This window comes from Sminthopsis crassicaudata, chromosome 1, assembly GCF_048593235.1.
Source record: "Sminthopsis crassicaudata isolate SCR6 chromosome 1, ASM4859323v1, whole genome shotgun sequence".
NCBI lineage: Eukaryota > Metazoa > Chordata > Mammalia > Dasyuromorphia > Dasyuridae > Sminthopsis > Sminthopsis crassicaudata.
The window spans coordinates 447,105,158-447,129,884 of record NC_133617.1 but is presented as its reverse complement, the minus strand read 5'-3'; the positions used below and the strand labels follow the sequence as shown (position 1 = coordinate 447,129,884).

General features: G+C 33.6%; 1 protein-coding gene and 1 long non-coding RNA gene across 4 annotated transcripts in view; one reads left to right on the top strand and one right to left on the bottom strand.

Moving 5' to 3' along the window:
* TRPM3 (transient receptor potential cation channel subfamily M member 3) overlaps positions 1–24,727 on the bottom strand; it is a 603,878-nt gene that overhangs the window by 143,917 nt on the left and 435,234 nt on the right. For both annotated transcript variants that reach the window (XM_074280710.1, XM_074280711.1), the window contains exon 9: positions 2,731–2,803. In XM_074280710.1, coding sequence (XP_074136811.1) covers positions 2,731–2,803 — 73 coding nt within the window. The remainder of the gene's footprint in view (positions 1–2,730; positions 2,804–24,727) is intronic.
* Positions 1–24,727, top strand: part of LOC141550264 (uncharacterized) — a 201,983-nt gene that overhangs the window by 127,890 nt on the left and 49,366 nt on the right. For both annotated transcript variants that reach the window (XR_012484559.1, XR_012484558.1), the window contains exon 5: positions 23,322–23,454. This is a non-coding gene — a long non-coding RNA (uncharacterized LOC141550264). The remainder of the gene's footprint in view (positions 1–23,321; positions 23,455–24,727) is intronic.

Here is a 24,727-nt window from a genome sequence, read left to right as displayed (position 1 = left end):
GTTAGCAATGGTAATTGTGAAAAGAATTTTGAATCAAGTTTCTCTAGCAACAGTAAATATGAAAAGAATTTTGAAGCAAGTTTCTCATTTCTTAAGTGTGTAGGGAACTGAATCAAATTTATAAAAAAGAGTCATTCCCCAATTGATAAATGATCACAAAATATGACCTATGCCCAAAGGGCTATAAAATCATGTATATCCTTTAACCTAACAATACCACTACTGGGCATGTATGCCAAGAGATTAAACAAAAAAAAAAAAAAGAAAAGGATCTGTATGTACAAAAATACTTACAGCAGCTCTTTTTCTCAAGTCAGCGAATTAGAAATTGAGGGGATGCCCATCAATTGAGGAGTAGTTGAATAAATTATGGTATGGTACTATGATGGAATACTATTGTTCTGTAATAAGTAATGAGCAGTATGCTCTCAGAAAAACTCCTGAATTCCTGCAAAATGAAATGTACTGTGTCCAAAGTAATAGCAATATTATGGGATGATCAGCTGTGAATTACTTTGCTATTACTTTGCTGATGAGCCAAGATTATTCTAAAGGATTTAACAATAAAAAATGTTATGCATACCCAGAGAAAGAATTGTGTATGAATAAAGATTGAAGCATATTTTTTAAAATTTATTTTTCTTGAGATTTTTTTTTGGGAAATCTATCTATCTATCTATATTTGCAATATAGCTTTTATAGAAATGTTTTGTATAACTTTACATGTACCTTCTCAATGGAAGGGTGGGGAAGGAGGAAGGAGAGAATCTGGAATTCAAAGTTTTAAAAACAAATGTAAAAATGATTTTATATATAACTGGGAAAATAATATACACACATGTATATGTATATATAGATATACAAATCTATAATACACATTATATCTATATCTATAATATATCCCTCACTCAATAGTGTATAGACTTCTTGAGGGTAGGAACTGACTTTCCCCTCGTCTTTGCATACCCAGATTTTACTTAGGAATGATAATATTAATTTATATAGCACTTTAAAGCTTGAAAGTTGTTAGGGACATTTCTCCTTCTCTGAGAATTGCCATGTATACCATGCCAGCTAGTAGGGTGGGCCCAGGAGTTAAAAAGGGGCTTGGCCTCTGAGGCAAGTGGTTGTATCTTATAGGTATTAAAGGTTCCTTGAGCTGACAAGGGATGTGTTCTCTTGCTAGATATCTTCTTAGGATACAGCACTAATCTAGGTATCTCCCTTCTGCAGATACATCTATGCAGTGGGCTAGGCATGGGATAATCCCAGAGGAGAGTAAATATAAATAACCACTTTTAAGTCCAGAGAGAGAGAGAGAGAGACATGCAGGCAAACACACATACACTTGTTCTTGCACTCTCTTGTTCTTGCTTCCTGCTAATCCCTGCTGAGATTACTAATAAAGAAAGGCTGTATCTGGGGATATCCTGAAGACTAGTATGTATGGCCCTGGCATTGTAGAATAGTTTACACGGATGGTCGGGGACAGAAAGTGCTTAACATGTATTATCCAATTTGAGCCTCACAACTCCAAGAGAAAAATAGTATTATTATCTCTATTTTATAGATGAGGAAACTAAGGCTGAGTCAGGTTAAGTGACTCCTCTAGAATCACAAATAAAGTGTCTAAGGAAGGATTTAAATTGAAGTTTTTTTGACTCCAAGTCTAACACTCTATCCACTGTACCACCCAGATGCTTAGGCAGTTTCTCAGGACCTGAGTTCAAATCCTGTCTTTGATACTTCCTAGATGTGTGAGTCTGGATAAGTTACTTAACTTCTGTTTGCCTCATTTTTCTCAACTGTAAAATGGGTGTAATAGCACATATTTTATAGGATTGTTGTGATGTTCAGATAAAATATTTGTAAAGTGCTAAGCACAGTGTCTACCATCAAAGGTGGTATATAACTTCCCTGTAATGTACTATCTTAAATGTGGGATGGGATTGGCTTTGCAACTTCACTGATACAAGAACTCCCAGTGAGGAAATGTCATCTCCCATTGAAGATCAGTATCTTCTGTGTAATTTATGGTCTTTGGGAAGCTTTGAGAGATGAAATAATTTCTCTAGAGTCACATATATTAATATATGTATTAATATGTCAGAGGAAGTATTTGAAGCTAGTCCTTCTTGGCTCAGAGTCTAACTCTTTATCCACTATGGTTCACTGTCTAAAACTTAATGTAAACTACTTGAGGGAAAGAACTCTTTTTGTCTATCTTCAGAACTTAGCACAGTGTCTTAGCACAGTAAAATAATAACTTAATAAATGCATCTTGACTGATCCATTGATGCTTAATAAATGCTTTTTGAGTAGAAATGTCAATGTAATTTAAAACATTTACTAAAGATGTGTGATGAAATTTCAGAAACTGGAGACCCTATATCTCCTGCCATGCCTGAATTTGAACAAATCTAATTCCATGGATAATCAAGTCCACTTTATAGGTGAAACCTATTGAATTAGACCTTCATCCAACATAGTATGTTTACAGGATAGCATTATTTATTCCTACAGCATATATAAATCTGTGTAGTAATTATAATAATGCCTCTGCCTTACCAGAATTTTATAATAGGGACAATAGCTTAAGGTAGAAATCATCACTGTTATTGTATAGATTGTTTCATAATTTATTTCTTGAATCCAGAGATTATAGAGATAATTTGCTGTGGGTTATTTTTTTACTTTTAATTTACTCTTTGAATCCAGGAGTTCTTTTACCTTTGAGTAAAGCTGTCAGGATTGCTAAATCAATGTCCTGGTGACCTTCTGATCCCATTCGAAATACGGTAATCTGCAATTTAAAACAAGGTGGCTATTAGCAATCTATTTTTACCACCAGCCAAAATATCAAATAATTGCAACCACATCTAAATTCAGGTAACTTTGATATCTATAATTCTGACCCCAGATCAATGGCACACAACAAGAGTGCTGGATAGCACACACATGACAATTCATTAATTGAAGGTACAGCTGTGGAAGCCAGATAATGACTTTCTAGTGGCCCAGGCCCACATTTAAAAGGGATTTTAAATGGAATTATTACTTTAGATTCGGTTAAGTGAGGGAAAGGTTAAAGTCCAAGGAAGATAACCCCACTGTTTGAAAGATTCATCCTATTGATCATTTCTCACAGAACTATAATATTCCATAACATTCATATGTCATAATTTATTCAGCCATTCTTCAATTGATGGGCATCCATTCAGTTTCCAGTTTCTAGCCACTACAAAAAGGGCTGCCACAAACATTTTTGCACACGTGGGGCCCTTTCCCCTTTTAAGATCTCTTTGGGATATAAGCCCAATACTAACACTGCTGGGTCAAAGGATATGCAGAGTTTGATAACTTTTTTAACATAGTTCCATACTGCTCTCTTGAATGGTTGGATTCATTCACAGTTCCATTAACAATGTATCAGGGTCCCAGTTTTCCCACATCCCCTCCAACATTTATCATTATCTTCTCCTGTTACCTAACACAAGCCAATCTAAGAGATCTGTTGTGGTAGCTCAGAGTTATCTTAATTTGCATTTCTCTGATCAATAGTGATTTGGAGCACCTTTTCATAAGACTAGAAATAGTTTCAATTTCTTCATCTAAAAATTGTCTGTTCATATTCTTTGACCATTTATCAATTGGAGGATGGCTTGATTTTTTATAAATTAGAGTCAATTCTTTATATATTTTTGGAAATGAGGCCTTTATCAGAATCTTTAACTGTAAAAATGTTTGCACAATTTATTGCTTCCCTTCTAATCTTGTCTGTATTAGTTTTGTTTGCAGTATATCTTTTTAACTTAATATAATCAAGATTATGTATTTTGTGATCAATAATGATCTCTAGTTCTTCTTTGATCACAAATTCCTTCATCCTCCACAGGTCTGAGAGGTAAACTATCCTATGTTCTTCTAATTTATTTATAATATCATTTTTATACCTAGATCATGAACCCATTTTGACCTTATGTTGGTATATGGTGTTAAGGTGGGTCAGTGCCTAGTTTGTGCCATACCAGTTTCTAATTTTTCTAGCAATTTTTGTCAGAGTGAATTCTTATCCCAAAGTTGGGGTCTTTGGATTTGTCAAACACTAGATTGTTATAGTTATCAACTATTTTGTCCTGTGAACCTAACTTATTCCACTAATCAATTAGTCTATTTCTCAGCCAGTACCAAATGGTTTTGATGACCACTGTTTTATAATATAGTTTTAGATTTGGTACAGATAGGCCACCTTCATTTATTTTTTTTTTTATTAGTTCCCTTGAAATTCTTGACCTTTTGTTCTTCCAGATGAATTTTGTTGTTATTTTTTCTAGGTCAGTAAAATAGTTCTTGGGAGTTTGATTGGCATAGCACTAAATAAATAGATTAATTTAAGTAATATTTTCATCTTTATTATATTTGCTCGACCTATCCAAGAGCATTTGTTATTTTTCCAATTGTTTAGATATGGCTTTATTTGTGTGGAAAGCGTTTTGTAGTTTTGCTCATATAGTTCCTGACTTTCCCTTGGCAGATAAATTCCCAAATATTTTATACTATTCATGGTTATTTAAGTATAATTTCTCTTTGTATCTCTTGCTGTTGGATTTTGTTAGTGATGTACAAAAATGCTAATGATATATTTGGGTTTATTTTGTATCCTGCAACTTTGCTAAAGTTGTAGATTATTTTTAATAGCTTTTTAGTTGATTTTCTAGGGTTATCTAAGAATACTATCATATCATCTGCAAAGAGTGATCATTTGGTTTCCTCATTACCTACTCTAATTCCTTTAATCTCCTTTTTATTTCTTATTGCTAAAGCTAGCATTTCTAATACAATATTGAATAGTAATGGTGATAGTGGGCAACCTTGTTTCACCCCTGATCTTTTTGGGAATGGTTCCAGTTTATATCCATTACATATCATGCTTATGGATAGTTTTAAATAGACACTACTGACTATTTAAGGGATATTTAATTCCTATACCATCTAGTGTTTTTAATAGGAATGGGTGTTGGATTTTATCAAATGCTTTTTCTGAATCTATTGAGATAATCATATGATTTTTGTTAATTTGGTTATTGATATAGTCAGCTATGCTTATAGTTTTCCTAATATTGAATCAGCCCTGCATTCCTGGCATAAATCCTCCTTAGTTTTGGAGTATTATCCTGGGAATGATTTTCTGTAATCTCTTAGGTAATATTTTATTTAAGATTTTTGCATCAGGGTAGCTAGGTGGTGCAGTGGATCCTTGAAGTCAGGAGGACCTGTGTTCAAATCTGGCCTCAGACACTTAACACTCCCTATCTGTGTGACTGAGTAAGTTACCTCACCCCAATTGCCTCAGCAAACAAACAAACCAAAACAAAACAAAACAAGATTTTTTTTTTTGCATCAATATTCATTAGGGAGATTTGTCTATAATTTGCTTTCTCTGTTTTCATCCTACCTATTTTGATATCAGTATTGTGTCTGTGCCATAAAAGGAATTTGGTTGGAGTCTCTCATTTCCTATCTTTCCAAATAGTTTATATAATATCAGAGTTAATTGTTCTTTAGATGTTTGTAAAATTCACATGTAAATCCATCTGGCCTTAGATATTTTTTCTTAGGGAGATGATTAATAGCTTGATCTATTTCTTTTTCTGAAGTAGGACTATTTAGGCAATTTACTCCCTCCTCTGTTATTCTAGGCAATCTAGATTTTTGTAGGTGTTCCATTTCACTTAGGTTATCAAATTTATTGGCATAAAGTTGGACAAAGTAATTCCTAATTATTGCTCTAATTTCCTCTTCATTGGTAGAAAGTTCTCCCTTTTCAGTTTTGAGATTAACAATTTGATTTTCCTCTTTCCTTTTTCTAATCAAATTAACTAAAGTTTTATCTATTATGTTAGTTTTTTCATAAAACCAATTCTTAGTTTTATTTATTAATTCAATAGTTTTTTTTTTAACTTTCAATTTTATTAATATCTCCTTTTATTTTTAGAATTTCAAGTTTGGTATTTGATTGGGAATTTTTAATTTGTTCTTTTTCTAGCTTTTTTAGATGCAAGACTAGTTCATTAATTTTCTCTTTCTCTATTTTATGCAAGTAAACGTCAAGAGATATATAATTTCCCCTTATTACTGCTTTGGCTGTATCCCACAAATTTTGGTATGTTGTCTCATTATTGTCATTCTCTTGGATGAAATTATTAATTGTGTCTATAATTTGCTATTTCACCCATTCATTCTTTAGGATGAGATTATTTAGTTTCCAATTACTTTGGGGGATATTTTCCCCTGGCTTTTTATTGAATGTAATTTTTATTGCATTGTGAGGTGAAAAAATGCACTTACTATTTCTGCCTTTCCGCATTTGATTTTGAGGTCTTTATGTCCTAATATATGGTCAATTTTTGTATAGGTTCCATGAACTGCCAAGAAGAAAGCATATTCCTTTCCATTTTCTCCAAAGATCTAACATATCTAACTTTTCTAGTATTCTATTTACCTCTTTAACTTCTTATTTATTTTGTGTTTTGATTTATTTAGTTCTGAGAAAGCACGGTTGAGATCTCCCACTATTATAGTTTTGCTGACTATTTTCTTCTTGTAGCTCTCTTAATTTCTCTTTTAGGAATTTCCATGCTATACTACTTGATGCATATGTTTAGTATTGATATTTATTATCTATGGTATCTTTTAGCAAAATATAGTTTCCTTCCTTATCTCTTTTAATTAGATCAATTTTTGCTTTTGCTTGACCTGAGATCAGAATAGCTACCTCTGATTTTTTACTTCATCTGAAGCAAAATAGACTCTGTTCCAGCCTTTTACCTTTACTGTATGTATCACTCTGCTTTAAATTGTTTCTTGTAAATAAAAAGTTGTAGGATTCTGCCTTTTAATCCAATTTGCTATCTGATTCCTCTTTATGGGATAGTTCACCCCATTCATAATTGTGGTTAAAAATACTAATTCTGTATTTCTTATCCCCAGATTATACTTTTCTCTTTCCTTTTCCCTTTTGCCTCATCCCCAGTATTTAACTTACAAGCATCCCTTGCTTCAAGCAGCCCTTCCCCTTTAAAATCCTTCCTTCTTTAGAGACCCTCCCATTTTATTATACCTTTCCTCTACTATTTCTGTTTTCTCTTCTATTTAGCTTACTCTTTCCCTTTTTTGCCTTTTTCTTCCCACTTTTCAATGAGGTGAGAGAAGTTTCTCTGTAAATGAATTATATCTAATATTTTCTTTTTGAACCAAATCTTTTGAGTAAGATTAATTTACTCAATGTTCATCTTCCTCCCTAGTTTCCCTCAAATATAACAGGATTCCTTTGCCTCTTTGTGAGATGTAATTTCCCTCATTTTACCTCCACATTTCCCCTTTTCTGGAACAATTACCTTCCTACCTCTAGTTCCTTTTTTATATTATAAATGTAAAATCAAATTATACATGCACTCTCTATGTATATCCATAACAGAAATACAGTTCTCAAGAGTTGTTTTTACGTTTTTATGCTTCTCTTGAGTCCTATATTTGGAGTTCAAATTTTTTATTTAACTCTGGTCTTTTCCTCAGAAATAAATAGAATTCACCTGTTTCATAGAATGCCCATCTTCTTCCCTGGAAGAAAATGCTCAGTTTATGGGGGTAATTTATTCTTGGCTTCATTCCAAGCTCCTTTGCCTTTCAGAATATCAGATTTCAGGTACTTTGATAGTTTAAGGTGGAAGCTGCTAGGTCATGGGTAACCCTTATTGTGGTTCCTTAATATTTGAATTTTTTTTTCTTCTGGCTGCTTGTAATATTTTTTCATTGGTGTGTTAGTTCTGAAATTTAGCCACAATATTCTTTGACTATTTTGGAGTCTCTTTCAGGAGATGTTTGGTGAATTCTTTCAATGGCTATTTTGCCTTCTGATTCTATGATATCAAGGCAGTTCTCTGACGATTTCCTGAAAAATAGTGTCTAAGCTCTTTATTTCATCATCATTTTCAAGGAGTTCAATAATCCTTAGATTTTCTCTCATAGATCTAATTTTCCAGATCAGTTGTTTTCCCAAGTACATAGTTTACATTTTTTTTTCTATTTTTTTTTTTTTGGTTTTGCTTGACTGATTCTTGATGTCTCATCGAGTCATTCATTTCCATTTGTTTAATTCTGATTTTTAGTGAATTATTTTCTTTATTTAATTTTTTAAACTTCATTTTGTATTTGTCCAATTAAGTTTTTAAATGAGTTGTTTTGTTCTATGGAATTTTTTTTCCATTTAACAAGTTCTGTTTTTTAAGGAGTTATTTTCTTTTTCCACTTCACAAATTCTGTTTTCCTGGGAATTATTTACCTTTTCTGTTTCACAAATTCTGTTTTTCAGGTAGTTGTTTTCTTTTTCTATTTTGTCAAATATATCTTTTAATGAGTTATATGCCTTTTCCAAACTTTCTTGCAGAGTTTTCCTTTCCTTTCCCCATTTTCCTTCTAGCTCTATTTTGAGATCCTTTTTAATTTCTTGTGTGGTGGGGACCAGATTATATCACCCTTTGGGGCTTCATCTGGAGACACTCTGCTTTTAGACTCTTTAGGGTTTGAAATTTGCTCTTCTCTTTTACCATAGAAATTATCTATGATTGGAGTTCTCTTTGCCTTTTTACTCACTTTTTTTTTAATTGGGATCTGCTTTTAGGGCAAGGGAGGTTTTGCAAGCATCCTCTACAAGCAGCAGTGGCTGTGCTAGGATCATGCTGACTCAGTCCTGGTGCTGTGAAACTCCAGCCCTTCAGGGTTCACTATTTACCTTTTGTGTTTATGTTGGATGTTTTATAACTTCTCTCCTGATCTACTGGCTTGCAACCAGGGCAGAGTAGCCAACACTGTTTTAGAATCCTCCTCAAAGATCACTCAGAGTCTACACCACCCTGCAGAGACCACACCCTCCTCTGGGGTTTCACAGAATCTGCTGGCATCCTGCTCCTGGTCACCTCCCTCCATGCCCAAACAAAACAGATCTTTTCTAGTGATCTTAGAAATTACCTTCTGCTGGTAATTTGCTGCACTCTCTACATACGTGAATTCTGCCAATCTAGAACTAATTCAGAGGCTGAATTTGCTAATTAGTTGAAGGTCCTGGGAGAAGATCAGCAAGAAGCATGTGTCCTCTCTGTCATCTTGGCTCCACACCCCACATACAACTCCTTAAAAAATGGATTTGACAAAATGGAAAAAGAAAACAATCCCCTGAAAAACAAAATCTGTGAAATACAAAAAGAAAATAACTTAAAAAAAAAACAGAATTTATGAAATAGAAAAAAAAAAGCTATAGAACAAACAACTATTTTAAAAATTCAATTAGACAAATACAAAAAGAATTTTTTAAAAAGTAAATGAAGAAAACAATTCACTAAAAACCAGAACTGAACAAATAGAAATGAATGACTCAATGAGACATCAAGAATTCGTGAAACAAAACCAAAAAAAAAATTTAAAATAGAAAAAAAAGTAAAATACCTACTTGGGAAAACAACTGACCTTTAAGACCTCTAGAGAGACACTTTAAGCATTATTAGACTTCTGGAAAACCATGATGAGCTTAGACACTAATTTCTAGGGAATCAATAAAGAGAACTGCTCAGAGGGGCAGCTAGGTGGAGCAGTAGATAGAGCACCAGCCTTGAATTCAGGAAGACCCGAGTTCAAATCTAGTCTCAGACATTTAACACTTCCTAGCTGTGTGACCCTGGGCAAGTCACTTAACCCCAGCCTCAGGGGGAAAAAAAAAAATAGAGAACTGCTCAGATGTCATAGAATTAGAAAGTAAAATAGCAGTTGAAAGACTTCACCAAACATCTCCTGAAAGAGACCCCAAAATTGAAACTCCAAGGAGCATTGTGGCTAAATTTCAGAACTATTACACGAAGGGAAAAATATTACAAACAGCCAGGAAAAAACAATGCAAACACTGAGGAGCCACGATAAGGATCACCCAGGACCTATAGCTTTCACCTTAAATCATCAAAGTGCCTGGAATTTGATATTCTGAAAGACAAAAGAACTTGGGATGTATCCAAGAATAAGCTACCCTGCTAAATTGAGCGTTTTCTTTCAGGAAGAAAATGGACATTCAATGAAACAGATGAACTTCATTCATTTCTGATGAAAAGACCAGAGCCAAACAAAAAAATTGATCTCCAAATATATTAAGCATAAAAAGACCTCTTGAGAACTGTATTTCTGTTATGGATATACATAGAGAGTGCATGTTTGATTTCATTTTTATAATATAAAAAAGAAAGTAGAGGTGGAAAAGGGATTGTACTGGAAAAAGGGGAAATTGCCTCCACTCCCCAAATGAGGGAAATTATATCTTAGGAAAAGGCAAAGAAAATCTATTACAATTGATGGAAAGAAGAAGGGGGAGGAATATTGTGTGAATTTTACTCTCATCAGGTTTGGTTCAAAAAGCAAATATTAGACATATTTGATATCACAGAGAAAATTCTCTCACTTTATAGAAAAGTGGAAGGGAAAGTTGAAAAGGGAAGGAGTAAGCTAACTAGAAGGGGAAAGGGATAAGAAAGGGGAATGGACTCTAAATGGGGAGAGCTCCTTGAGACAAATGGTGCTCATAAGTCAAATACTGGACAGGAAGAAAAGGGGAAAAGAAAAGAGAAAAGTATAATTTGGGCTTAATAAGATGACAGGAAATAGAGAATTAGTAGTTTTAACCTTAAATATGAATGGGGCAAACTTTCCCATGAAGCAAATGAGGTTAACAGACTGGATTAAAAGCCAGAATCCCATAATATGTTGTTGACAAGAAATACATTTAAAGCAGAGCAATACATACAGAGTAAAGATAAAAGGCTGAAGCAGAATCTATTATACTTCAGGTGAAATAATAAAAAGCAAGAGTAGCCATCCTGATTTCAGATCAAGCAAAAGCATAAAAACAAAAATTGATCCAATTAAAAGAGATAAGGAAGGAAACTATATCTTGCTAAAGGATAACATAGATAATGAAGCAATATCAATACCAAATATATTGGTATAGCATGTACCAAGTGGTATAGCCTGGAAATTCCTAAAGGAGTAGCTAAGAGAGCTGCAAGAAGAAATATTCAGCAAAACTATAATAATGGGAGATCTCAACCTTGCTCTCACAGAACTAGATAAATCAAACCACAAAATAAATAATAAAGACATTAAAGAGGTAAATAATTAGGTACGTATGGTATGGTATGGTAGATTTTTGGAAAAAATTGAATAGAGACATAAAAGAATACACTTTCTTCTCAGCAGTTCATAGAACCTATACAAATATTGACCACATATGCAGAAAGGCAGCAGACCATAATGCAATAAAAATTATTTTCAATAAAAGGCCAGGGGAAAGTAGATCAAAAAGTAATTGAAACTAAATAATTTCATCCTAACGAATGAATGGGTGAAACAGCAAATCATAGATACAATTAATAATTTCATCCAAAAGAATGATGAGACAACATACCAAAATTTGTAGGATGCAGCCAAAGTGGTAATAAGGGGAAATTTTAGATCTCTAGTTGCTTACTTGCATAAAAGAGAAAGAGAAGATCAATGAATTTGGATTACAACTAAAAAAGCTAGAAAAAGAGCAAATTAATCTCCCCCCCCCCAATCAAATGCCAAACTTGAAATTCTAAAAATAAAAGGAAAGATTAATAAAATTGAAAGTTAAAAAAAAAAACTATTGAATTAATAAATAAAACTGAGTTGGTTTTGTGAAAAAAACCAACATAATAGGTAAACCTTTAGTTAATTTGATTAGAAAAAGGAAAGAGGAAAATCAAATTGTTAGTCTCAAAAATGAAAAGGGAAAAATTTATACTAATGAAGAGGAAATTAGAGCAACGATTAGAAGTTACTTTGCCCAACTTTATGCAAATAAATTTGATAACCTAAGTGAAATGGAGGAATACCTACAAAAATATAGATTGCCCAGATTAACAGAAGAGGAAATAAATTACTTAAATAGTCCCATTTTAGAAAAACAATTAAAACAAGCTATTAATCAACTCCCTAAGAAAAAATATCCAGGGCCAGATGGATTTACATGTGAATTCTAACAAACATTTAAAGAACAATTAACTCTAATACTATATGAACTATTTGAAAAAATAGGGAACAAAGGATTCCTACCAAATTTCTTTTATGACACAGACATGGTACTGATACCTAAACCAGATAGGATGGCCACAGAGAAAGAAATTATAGACCAATCTCCCTAATCAATATTGATGCAAAAATCTTAAATAAAATATTAGCAAAGAGATTAGAGAAAAATCATCCCTAGTATAATACACCATGACCAAGTAGGATTTATACCAGGAATGCAAGGCTGGTTAAATATTAGGAAAACTATTAGCATACTTGACTACATCAGTAACCAAATTAGCAAAAGCCATATAATCAAATCAATAGATGCAAGGAAAGCATTTGATAAAAATTCAACATTCATTCCTATTAAAAACACTAGAGAATATAGAAATGAATGGACTTTTCCTTAAAATAGTCAGTAATATTGATTGAAAATCAAGTAAGCATCATATAATGGGGATAAACTGGTACCATTCTGTAAGGGTCCAAAGAAAGGTCAAGCAAGTGCAATTGAGATGTAAGTGGACCAATGGTCTTTATCCCCGTATGTACTTAAGAGTTGAGTATTTAGGGACTTCCTTTGTGGATGGGACCTCCACCCATGGCAGGAACCTAGATCTCGCTCTGAAGTCTCAGTCAAGTTTGGGATGCATCCTTCATTGTTGATTGGCTTGTGTCTGTGACCTCATTGACTCTATTTAAGCTCAGGACAAGAAGAGTTCCTCCCCCCCCCTTTCTCTTTCTTTTTCCCCCTCTTACCACCTGGAGACTGGACTGGGAGGTCACTACTATGGTATGTGCAGGAGGTTGCTGGAACTCTGTCTTCCCAGAAATCAGCTGGAGTCAGGATAATCAAAAGTCTTTATACTTGGTCTTTTGAGGTCCAGATCAGGGGATTAGATCTAGCAATCTCCACACCTCCTTCCTCTCTCTCCACCGCCAGGAGAGAGAGAATGCCTCAATTTCCTCCTCCTACTCCACCCACTCATGTCACTTCCCCTCCTTTGTCCACCCTCCCCCTCCCCATCCAGCCAGCACTGAATAGTTTGGGAGGGTCATTCTTCAAACATATTAATAGAGAATTGTCCATTTGGCAATTAGTCTCATGTACTCCATTATCCAAGTGCATTTGCTCAGTTCTAGCCCTTTATAGGAGGTCATAGAGTAGATATGATTTACGAGAATGAAATCTAAGTTTGTTCATTTAAACTCTTGAGTGCTCTGTTATGCTTCAACTACTTTCTATGAGATAGTAGCTGGAGGATTCTGAGGACCTCAAAACAGAGGTCAGATTGATGATATTATATTTGCCAGTTTTTCTTTTGTAGGCCTAGGATAAGGACTGATTAGCATTAGTTAGGGAGAGTAAAAAACCCTAGTTTTTTAGTATACTTGGAGAACCCTAGAAAATCAACCAAAAAACTATTAGAAATAATCTACAATTTTAGCAAAATTGCAGGATACAAAATAAATCCATATAGATCATCGGCATTTTTATACATCACTAATAAATTCCAACAGCAAGAGATACAAAGAGAAATTCCATTTAAAATAACTGCTGATAGTTAAGTATAAAATATTTGGGAATCTATCTGCCAAGGGAAAGACAGAAACTATATGAGCAAAATTACAAAACACTTTCCACACAAATAAAGTCAGATCTAAACAAATGGAAAAATATCAAATGCTCTTGGATATGGCAAGCAAATATAATAAAGATGACAATACTACCTAAACTAATTTATTTAGTGCTATACCAAACTCCCAAGAAATTATTTTACTGATCTAGAAAAAATAACAACAAAATTCATCTGGAAGAACAAAAAATCAAGCATTTCAAGGAAATTAATGAAAAAAAAAAAAAGCACATGAATATGACCTATCTGTGCCACATCTAAAACTATAATATAAAGCAGTGGTCATCAAAACCATTTGGTATTGGCTAAGAAATAGACTAGTTGATTATTGGAATAGGTTAGGTTCACAGAACAAAATACTCAATAACTATAGACATCTAGTGTTTGACAAACCCAAAGACCCCAGCTGTTGGGATAAGAATTCACCATTTGACAAAAACTGCTGGGGAAAAGGTATTATAGAAACTAGGCATTGACCTACACCTAACACAGTATACAAAGATAAGGTCGAAATGGGTTCATTATCTAGACATAAAGAATTATAATATAAACAAATTAGAGGAACATAGTATAGTTAAACTCTCAGACTTGTGGAAGAGGAAGGAATTTGTGACCAAAGAAGAGCAAGAGATCACTATGATCCCAAAATAGATAACATTGATTATATTAAGTTAAAAAGTTTTTGTACAAACAAAAATAATGCAGATAAGATTAGAAGGGAAGCAATAAACTGGGAAAACATTTTTACAGTCAAAGGTTCTGATAAAGGCTTCATTTCCAAAATATATAGAGAATTGACTCAAATTTATAAGAAATCTAGCCATTCTCCAATTGATAAATGGTCAAAGGATATGAACAATTTTCAGACAAAGAAATAAAAATTATTTTTAGTCATATGAAATGTTGCTCCAAATCACTATTGATCAGAGAAATGGAAATTAAGAGAACTCTGAGATACCACTACACATGTGTCAGATTAGGTAAGATGACAGGAAAAGATAATGACAAATGTTGGAGTGGAAGTGGTAAAACTGGGACACCATACATTGTTGGTGGAACTTTGAATGGATCTAACCATTCTGGAGAGCAATTTGGAACTATCTCCAAAGGACTGTCAAATTGTGCATAACTTTAATCCAGCAATATTTCTAGTGGGCTTATATCCCAAAGAGACCTTAAAGGAGGGAAAGGGCCCCAAATGTACAAAAATGTTTGTGGCAGCAATTTTTGTAGTGGCAAGAAACTGGAAACTGAATGGATGCCCATCAATTGGAAAATGGCTAAATAAATTGTGGTATATGAATGTTATGGAATATTATCATTCTGTAAGAAATGAACAACAGGATGAGGCCTGCACAGACTTACATGAACTGCTGCTAAGTGAAGTGAGCAGAACCAGATCATTATACACAGCAATAACAAAATTATATGATGATTAATTCTGATAGAAGTGGCTCTCTTCAACAATGAGATGATTCAAACCAATTCCACTCAATAGTTCAGTGATGAAAAGAGCCATCTACACCCAGAGAGAGGCCTATGGGAACTGAATGTGGAGCACAACATAACATTTTCACTCTTCCTTTTATTGTTTGCTTGCAATTTGTTTTCTTTTTTCAGTTTTTTTTCCTTCTTGATCAGATTTTTCTTGAGCAGCAAGATAACTGTTTAAATATATATACACATATTAGATTTAACATATATATATATATATATATATATATATATATATATATATATATATATATATATATATATATTAACATATTTAACATGTGTTGGACTACCTGCCATCTAGGGGATGGGATGGGGGATTGGAGGGGGAAATTTGGAACAGAAGGTTTTGCAAGGGTCAGTGTTGAAAAATTACCTATGTATATGTTTTATAAATAAAAAGCTTTAATAAAAAACCTGTGAAAGAACAATAAATATCTAGAATAAATGTAGAGCGAAAAGGTCTAACTAAAAAGGATTAGAGAGATCCTTTTTCAATTTCTGCTGTACAACTGAAGAAACGGAAGCCTTGAACGATAGTGATTTTCCTAAAGTTATTTAAATAGCATGGATTTGAATCCAGGGACATTCCAAATCTTACTTCACAGGACTATTGTTTCAAATGCAGGAGATTTGAATTTGTCTTATTTAATGGCTAATTAACATTGAAAGTCTAGGTATCTGTGTAGTACAGTGGTACATGTTTAATCCATACCGGATTGCTTGATGTCTAAGGGAGGGAGGGAAAAAATGTGGAACAAGATTTTTCAAGGATGAATGTTGAAAACTATCTTTGCATGTACTTAGAAAGATAAAAAACTATTATAAATTTAAAAACCACAAATTATTATTTAAAAAAAGAAAGCTGGACTTTGAATCACGAAGATGCCAGTTTGAACTCTGTCTCAGACACTAAGTTTTGTGACTCTGGGCTGGTAATTGAATGCTCTTATTTTGTTGTTTAGTCATTTTTCAGTTGTGTCCAATTCTTCATGATCCCATTTGGGGTTTTCTTGGCTATTAGAATGATTTGTCATTTCTTTCTCTGGCTTATTTTACAGATGAGGAAAGTGAGGCAAACAGGGTAAAGTGATTTGCTCAGGGTCACACAACTAGTAAGTCTCTAAGGCCAGATTTGAACTCAGGAAGATGAGTTCCAAATTCTAGGGCTGGCACTTTAATCTTCTGAACCACCTAGATGCCCAATACCTCTGTAGACTCTAAAGAATTGTAACTAACATTGAGAGCTGATCTTGGCTGAAAGATGCCAACATTTGCAAGAAGGGAATGTTTTTGCTATCATTCTGAGGACGACCTTCTTCCTTGGGGTTAATGCAATAGTTTCTGACAGCTACTCCCAGGACCATTCCCTTTTCTAAGATCTGTCTTTCTTCCATCCAAATTCCTGTAACACTGAGGGCAGTATTCTTATCTCAGGGACAGATATCCTTTCCCAGTGTGATGAATCCCTCCTTCTCAATCATCCAAGTGGCATTATACCTATGGATGTCCTGAATTTTCACCGATACAGTGTGCTATTATATTCTGAGTGAGTATATATATATATATATATATATATATATATATATATATATATATATATATATATATATATATATATATTTTTTTTTTTTTTTGCTGAGGCAATTGGGGTTAAATGATTTGCCCAGGGTCACAAAGCTAGGAAGTGTTAAGTGTCTGAGGCCAGATTTGAACTCATGTTTCCCGACTTCATGGCTTGTCCTTGAGTGGGCATATATTAAGTATTTAATGTATTTATTACATTATATATTAAACATACAATTTATTATATAATAAATGTCATTATAAATTATATAATTGTACTGTTGAATTGATGTACAAAGAAAGAAGGTGAGAATGAGAGTATTGTGGAAAGAGCCTCAAATCCAGTCAGGTTCAAAGCCCTGTCTAGTTTAGCTTCCTCCTCCTACTTTCCCAGGCTTCTTATACCTGGTATCTCTTGCCCTCCCCAATGTACCATGTGATCTAGTAATCCACCCTCCAACTCCCAACTTGGCATTTCCATTGGCTGTCTCCTATCTGGAATATTCTTTATTATCTCCACCTTTTGGTTTCCTTCAAATCCTAGCTAAAATACTACCTTTTAAACCTTCCCCAAATCCTCTTAATTTCACTGCCTTTCCTCAATTAATAATTTACAATTTATTCTGTATATAAGGCTTATTATACATTGTTTTATGCATGTTGTCTCTCCCATTAGTTACTAAATTCCTTGAAAGTAGTCTATCTTTTACCTTTCTTTATATCTGTAGTACTTAACCTAGTCTCTGGCACATAATAGTCATTTAATAAATATTACCTGAGTAACTACTTTTTAGTTGAGTAATGATATTAAAGTCACTTTTACTCAACCTTAATTCTTCTTTGTGTAAAATGAGTATTATAATACTTGGCACTATGTATCTCATGATTTTTTTTTTTCTTTTGAGAAAAGCACTTGGTAAATCTTAAGGTGATAAATACAGCCTATTAATGGGGAAGGTAATAAGTGGTGTGCTCTGTAGAAACCATTAAATTTTGCTAATTCAATTGTTGACAGGACAGAAAATATCAGGGAGTGCCTCTACTGGGAGGGAGTAGTTTTTTCTAGCAGGGGATGTTTCTGCTATCAAACAGCTGATCAGCATCTTATGAATACCTCTGCTTTGGTGTTGCTATATGGTTTAAGTTCAATTAAATAGATGTCTATTAAGTATTTACCATATGCAAGTTACTGGGGATAAAACAGTTTCTGTGCTCAAGTAGCATACTGGACTGGGGAAAGAGGATACAACATAAATACAGATGAGCATAACACAGGAAAGAGAGTGCAGAAGAAGTTGAGTGAAAGATCAGGCCAAGAGATCAAAGAGTATTTGAGAGAGATGGGAGTGCTAATAGTTGGAGTTCCAGGAGATAAGGAACTCAGGAAAGTTTTCACAGAATAGGGGGCACCTGAGCTAAGCCATAAAATTAGGGATATTATCCCAGGTTCAGTGTGAAAGAATAAAATAAGCATAGTTGGTACATTAAATATCTTGGCTATCCCAAATCTAATAACTAATAATAAAACACTTCTGATCTCTCTTCTTAATATTATGTTCTGAATATATCCAAACTAATTAATTTGTTATTATGAATTGAGGGATAATTGAATATTATAATTTAATTAGATTTAAACACTTTATTGATGACATCCACTGGTTATTGAATCTTAGATGAGATAAAGACAGAACAGTTAATGAAACTAGATTAGTTATGTTCACATTAGTTTAGACAGTTACCTTAATGATGGTATCTGACATTTATACTTTGACAGACAAAATACTTATTAGGCATTATCTTTTTTAATTTCAAGGACAACATGAAGAAATAGCTGCTAGAGTTATTCTGAATCTGGAGGAATGTAGTTCAGAGAGATTAGATCACGTGTTCATGGTCAAACAATTTACAAATGTCAGAAGTAGAATTCAAGTTTTTCCACTTAAACCAGATTGTTTTTTAAGGATCTTGAGTCACTGATTAAGCACAGAAATTAACAAGGAAAGAATCTCAGAAGATCATTTATCAGTGGGAAGTAAAAGAGGAAAGGAAAGAGAGAAAGGAAAAAAATATTTATTTAGTACCTCCTATATGGCAGGCACTGTGCTAAGTTCTTTACAAATATTATCTCATTTGATCCTTACACCAAGTCTTGGGGGTAGGCACTGTTATCCCCATTTTATAGATGAGAAAACTGAGGTTAAAAGAGGTTAAATAATTTGCCCAAGTCTGGTGATGGATTTGAACTCAAGGTCTTCCTGATTCTAGCCTTTACTCTCCCTCTATCTACTATGCCTTCTAACTGTTTGAAATGAGGAAAAATCACATCTTTATGAAAATGGGGAAAGTCACTTGTGTACATAAAAGCTGTGAAACTACATGTTCCTGTTTTATTTAAGTGTATCATAGACCTCACTGACAGTGTTACCTTACATTTTGTTTTTAGTTTATTATATTTAGTTTAGTATATTTTCCCAGTAAACTTTAATAGTTCAGCACAATCTATTATCACATAGCTAGAAACTTGTCTAGAAGTGGTAACTTGGGCATTCTTTAGATAGCTATTAATACCCTGCAGAATCCAGGGGGTAATATGAAAGAAATTTTATCTTTGCCTTGCAATCTGAAGAGAAATCCTCTGAGACAAATTGAATTACTCTAGTGGAAAAAGATCACTGGGGGAGAAACAAAAGATTGGGGAAAACCCCATGTTTATTACAACCTGGGTATCTGTTTGACAAGTGTGAAATTGGACTTGATAGAACTAGAACAAAGGAGAACCAAGAAGTGTTCTGAACTTGGTATTCTGGAGAGTTGATATATTGGATATCAGATGGGATTAATAATGATTGAAAAATACATGTATTCAGTAATTATTGTGTGTCAGGCACTTTACTCACTGGGGAAGGGTATAAATGGAAAGGAATATGATATAAAAACAAATGACATTAGTAAAAATATTTTAATCTAAAAAGAAAATGGGAATGATAGATTTTGGATCAAGCTTAGTATTTCATTGGCATGTGAACTTCCTGAACATGAAACAATTAATTGATTTAAGACTGGAAAAAGAATACAAGGGTGTGAACAGTCACCTTATTTAAGTTATATATAGAGTATGTCATGAAAAATACAAGGCTGAATGAATTAAAAGCTGGAATTAAGGTTGCCAGGAGAAATATCAAACACTCTCAGATATGTAGATAATACCACTCTGATGGCAGAATGTAAAGAATAAAGAAGCCTCTGATGAGGGTGAAAGAGGAGAGTGTAAAAACTGGCTTAAAACTTAACATTAAAAAACCCCCTAAGATCTTGGCAAGTGGTCCCATCATTTCCTGGCAAATAGAAGAAGAAATAGAAGTGGTGCCAAAGATCAATGCTGAGAGTGACTGCATCCTTTAAATTAAAAGAAGCTTGTTCCTTTGGAAGGAAAGCTATGACAAATCTGGCCAGCATACTAAAAAGTAGAGACATTATCTTGCCAACAAAAGTCTGCATAGCAAAACCATGTTTTTTTCAGGATATCAAGAAAAGTTGAGTGCCTTAGAATCAACACTTTCCAGCTGAGAGGCCTTTGGATACAGAAGGCAAAATACTGAAGCTGAAGCTTAAATTCTTTGTCCATAAGAACTCAATGGAAAAGACAATAATGTTGGAAAAGATTGAAGGCAAAAGGAAAAGGGAACAGAAGGGGATGAGATAGAGTGATGAAAGCATAGAAAACTTTGACAGACTTTGAGAGAAAATAGAAGATAGAAAGGCCTAGTGTGCTGTGATATATGGGATTATAAAGAATCAGACAAGACTTAATAGCAATAACATGGAATTTCCAGTGAGAAAACATTCTCTATCAATGCAGATTACCAGCTATTTTAAAATTTATTATCTTAGAGAGATTTTCTTGGTGGTAGTTTGTGGTGTGGGGAGGATTTAGGAGCTTAAATAGCTTGTCTAAGGTTACTCTGCTACTATGTTTCAGAGTTATAATTTGAACTCACACCTTTCCATACTGTTTCATACACCATTCCATGCTATTTTTTTAATTTGCCAGAAACTATTAACCTACAATTACCGATAAGATTATAATATTTTAAAGTTATGTACAAATGCAAATGAGACAAAAAGTCATGTTGACTAAACATCTGAATTATTGACTCAATGTCACTAGAACCAGACTATTAGTGACATTAGGGAATATTAGCAGCATTTTATCAATGACAACATTTGTGGGAGAAGTGACATAAAAAAGATTATCCTCAGGGTTATGAATGGCCAAAAAGGAAGAAGACTAGTAAGAAACAATAAATATATGGGGAACCCAAGTATATTGGTACCTTCAAAGTATTATAAAACACAATAACAACAGGAAAAGTCTTCAGACTTATTTCTTAGAGACAACTTAAAAGAGAAAGATACACAGGTTATGTAAGACAAAAAGTCTCAGATCAATCACTACCTGCTCAAAGAGAAGTAATCTCCATATAGATGAAGCCATACATAGAACTCTGTAAATAATAGTCAAAGAAGGGCTGAAGATTATGACTATTAATGTAAATGATATAGTTATATTACTATACTATATACAGTATATATTACTGAGTTTTACTGTATGGAATGGAAGCATGATTCAACTATTGCCTACAAAGTTAATTTTTTTTCTATAACCAACCAAAACTTCCCAATGAATTTCATAATAAATAGTTATATGTTACACCAAGTAGAGCCATCAGGGCTAGTGGATAATAAGAAATAAATAAGAAATTATTGAAATAAGAAAAGCCTAGACATTGACCGACATAATACCCAAGTTTTTGTACAAACAAAACTAATGTAACCAAGATTAGAAGGGAAGCAGAAAATTGAGAAAAAATTTTATATCCAAGATTTCTAATAAAGGCCTCATTTCTAAAATTAACTCAAATTTATAAGAATATGTCATTCTCCAGTTGATATATGGCCCAAGGATATGAACAATTTTCAGATTAAAAAATTAAAACTACTTCTAGTCATATGAAAAAAATGCTCTAAATCACTATTGCTTAGACAACTCTGAGTTACCACTACAAATCTCTCAGACTGGCTTAAGATGACAGGTAAAGATAATGATAAATGTTGGAGGGGATATGGGAAAACTAGGACACTAATAAATACATTGATAGTGGGGTTGTGTACTGATCCAACTGTTCTGGAGAGCAATTTGGAACTATGCCAAAAGGGCTATAAAACTGTGTATACTTTTTGATCCGGTAGTATTTCTACTGTGTTATATACCAAAGAGATCTTAAAGAAGGGAACAGGACCCATATGTCCAAAAATGTTTGTAGCAGTGGCAACTTTTTGTAGTAGTAAGGAACTGGAAACTGAGTAGCTCCCCATCAGTTGGGGGAATGGCTGAATAAATTACGTTATATGAATGTTATAGAATATTATTTTTCTATAAGGAACAATCAATAGAATGATTTTAATCCTGGAGAGACTTACAAGAACTGATGCTAAGTGAAGAGAGTAGAACTAAGAGAATACTGTACACAGCAACAAGAAGATTATGTGATGATCAATTCTGATAGATTTGGCTCTCTTCAACAATGAGGTGATTCAGATCAGTTCCAATAGACTTGTGATGAAGAGAAGGAGTCTACATCTAGAAAGAGGATTGTGGGGACTGAATGTGAATCACAACATAGTATTTTTACTTTTTTGTTATTGTGTGCTTGCTTTTAGTTTTCTTATTTTTTTCCTCTTTGATCTTATTTTTTTTTGTGCAGCATGATAATTGTAGAAATATGTATAGAAGAATTGCACATGTTTAACATAGATTACTTGCTGTCTAGGGGAAGGAGTGGGGGGATGGGAGGAAGAAAAATTTGGAACACAAGATTTTGCAAAGATGAATCTTGAAAACTATCTTTTGAAAGATACTATATACTTCAAAACTATATTTTGAAAATAAAATGCTATTATTAAAAATAACAACAACAACAACAACAAAGAAAAGCACTACTTCTGAACTCATTATTTGTTGTTACCCCAGGCAAATCACAACCACTCTGCATTTTAAATAGGTCTCTAGGACTTCTCTCCTATGCTGTGGATAGATTGTGAGAATGTGTATGTTTGTGATATAATTGATGACCCTATGAGAATGTGAAACAGGATATGTATGAAATGCAAAATAAGGTATCATCCAAGGTAAAAAAAAAAAAGAAAAAAAAAAAAGAGGGAATAAAGAGAATTAGGACTCACGATGCCTGGTAACATAATCACAAAAAATGTGTAACAGACAAAAATGTTGTATTTAAAAAAAATTATGTGGGAAACCAGTAGAAATGTAATTATACAGAGGAATGAGATCCTTAGATATCTTGGCTCTATTGTAATATAAATCATTTTAAAACATTTAAAAAATGTAGATACTGAATAGTGAGTAACTTAGCTAGACTTCCTAGAATTGACTTTTTATTTCTACTACTGATTACTGTGTTTCTGATTCCATAGGTGAGGAGGACACTTGCTTTCCTCAGGATAAAGTAACTATTAAGCTTTATATAGAGTGCTGGAAATAGGAAACAGTCTACACTTGAAACACTTTAATTCCTCAGGAAAAAAAAAATCAGTGTGTCTTCAGAAGGTAAGTGTTTGGGAAATAACCTATTATTTGCTGTCATTCAATTTTGAATTCCTTGATTGTTGATTGATTACCTTTTTCATTTAGTTTAACATCTTGTGATATGCCATCATGGAAGGCTGATCTGACAGATGCCCTGGGGATAACAATGTCATTTCCAAAACTTACTTTCTACACCTCATGGCCTTTGTTAATAGAATCCAGAATATTTGTCACCAATCAGCTTGTCGGCCAACCAAATGGGCAAAAATTCAATTTTACTCATGGCAATATTATGATGCCTCCGGAAGGAGGATGTTGGGTTCAATGGTAATTGGAATTTATTTTTAAAACACACAGATTAGCATTCTGTGGAGAATTCCCAGGACACAGATGGTTCTTCTTCCATGTCACTGTCATGTGTGACCTACTTTAGGCTGCAATAATTCTTGGATGGATTCTCTCTCTTCCCCCATCGTTGGCCTTTTTCATCAAGGCTAGGGCTGTAATATTTGTCCCTACACTGTCAGTTTTTTTTCATGAGAATATCTGATATCTCTGGTAACTAACTTCTGTTTTTGAGAAACTGCTACTAAGAGAGTGTCAAGTTTTATAAATTGATGGGATATGTACAATGTTGAACTCCCTTTAGAAAGCAGGCAAAACTAATTCTTCTGATGCCAGGTTAATGGGCAGAATTTTTAGGAGTAGATAGACATGATTGTACCTAACCTACTCCCCAAGATTAATGCCAACAAATGTAAGCTAATACACAGAGAACCGGGAAAGTCCTACTTTTCTTGTGACGGTCAGATAAATGGACATCTCTAAAACTTTTTCTCATGCTAGCAAAAAAGGCATTCTATATTTCCTCTGCTGTATATTGACCCAAGGAAATCTCAGGAAAGCAACGAAAAAAAACCCTAAAACAAACCCCCTATCCTTCTACCACCAAAGTTATATATGGCTTGAACGCAGAAATTCATTAGGAAAGTAGTTCATAGAGATAAATGTGATCTGTGTTAATTTCTTCATTGATTGATTCATTATTTCTGCCTACCAAATGGGAATGCTTTAAAAATAACATTTAAGCCTGAGCTAATGATATTTTAAGCCTCAATACTTTCTTCCTCTGACCTCTTCTGGATAGCTCTACCTTAATGCCAACATATTGTTTCTTTCAGAGTGTCAAAGCATAATTATCCTCATTCTTCAAAGGGAAATATCTTGAATATTATCATTAATGTATTTACTTTTCATTTACAGTGATGTTATACCTAATAATCTAAGGGCAGCA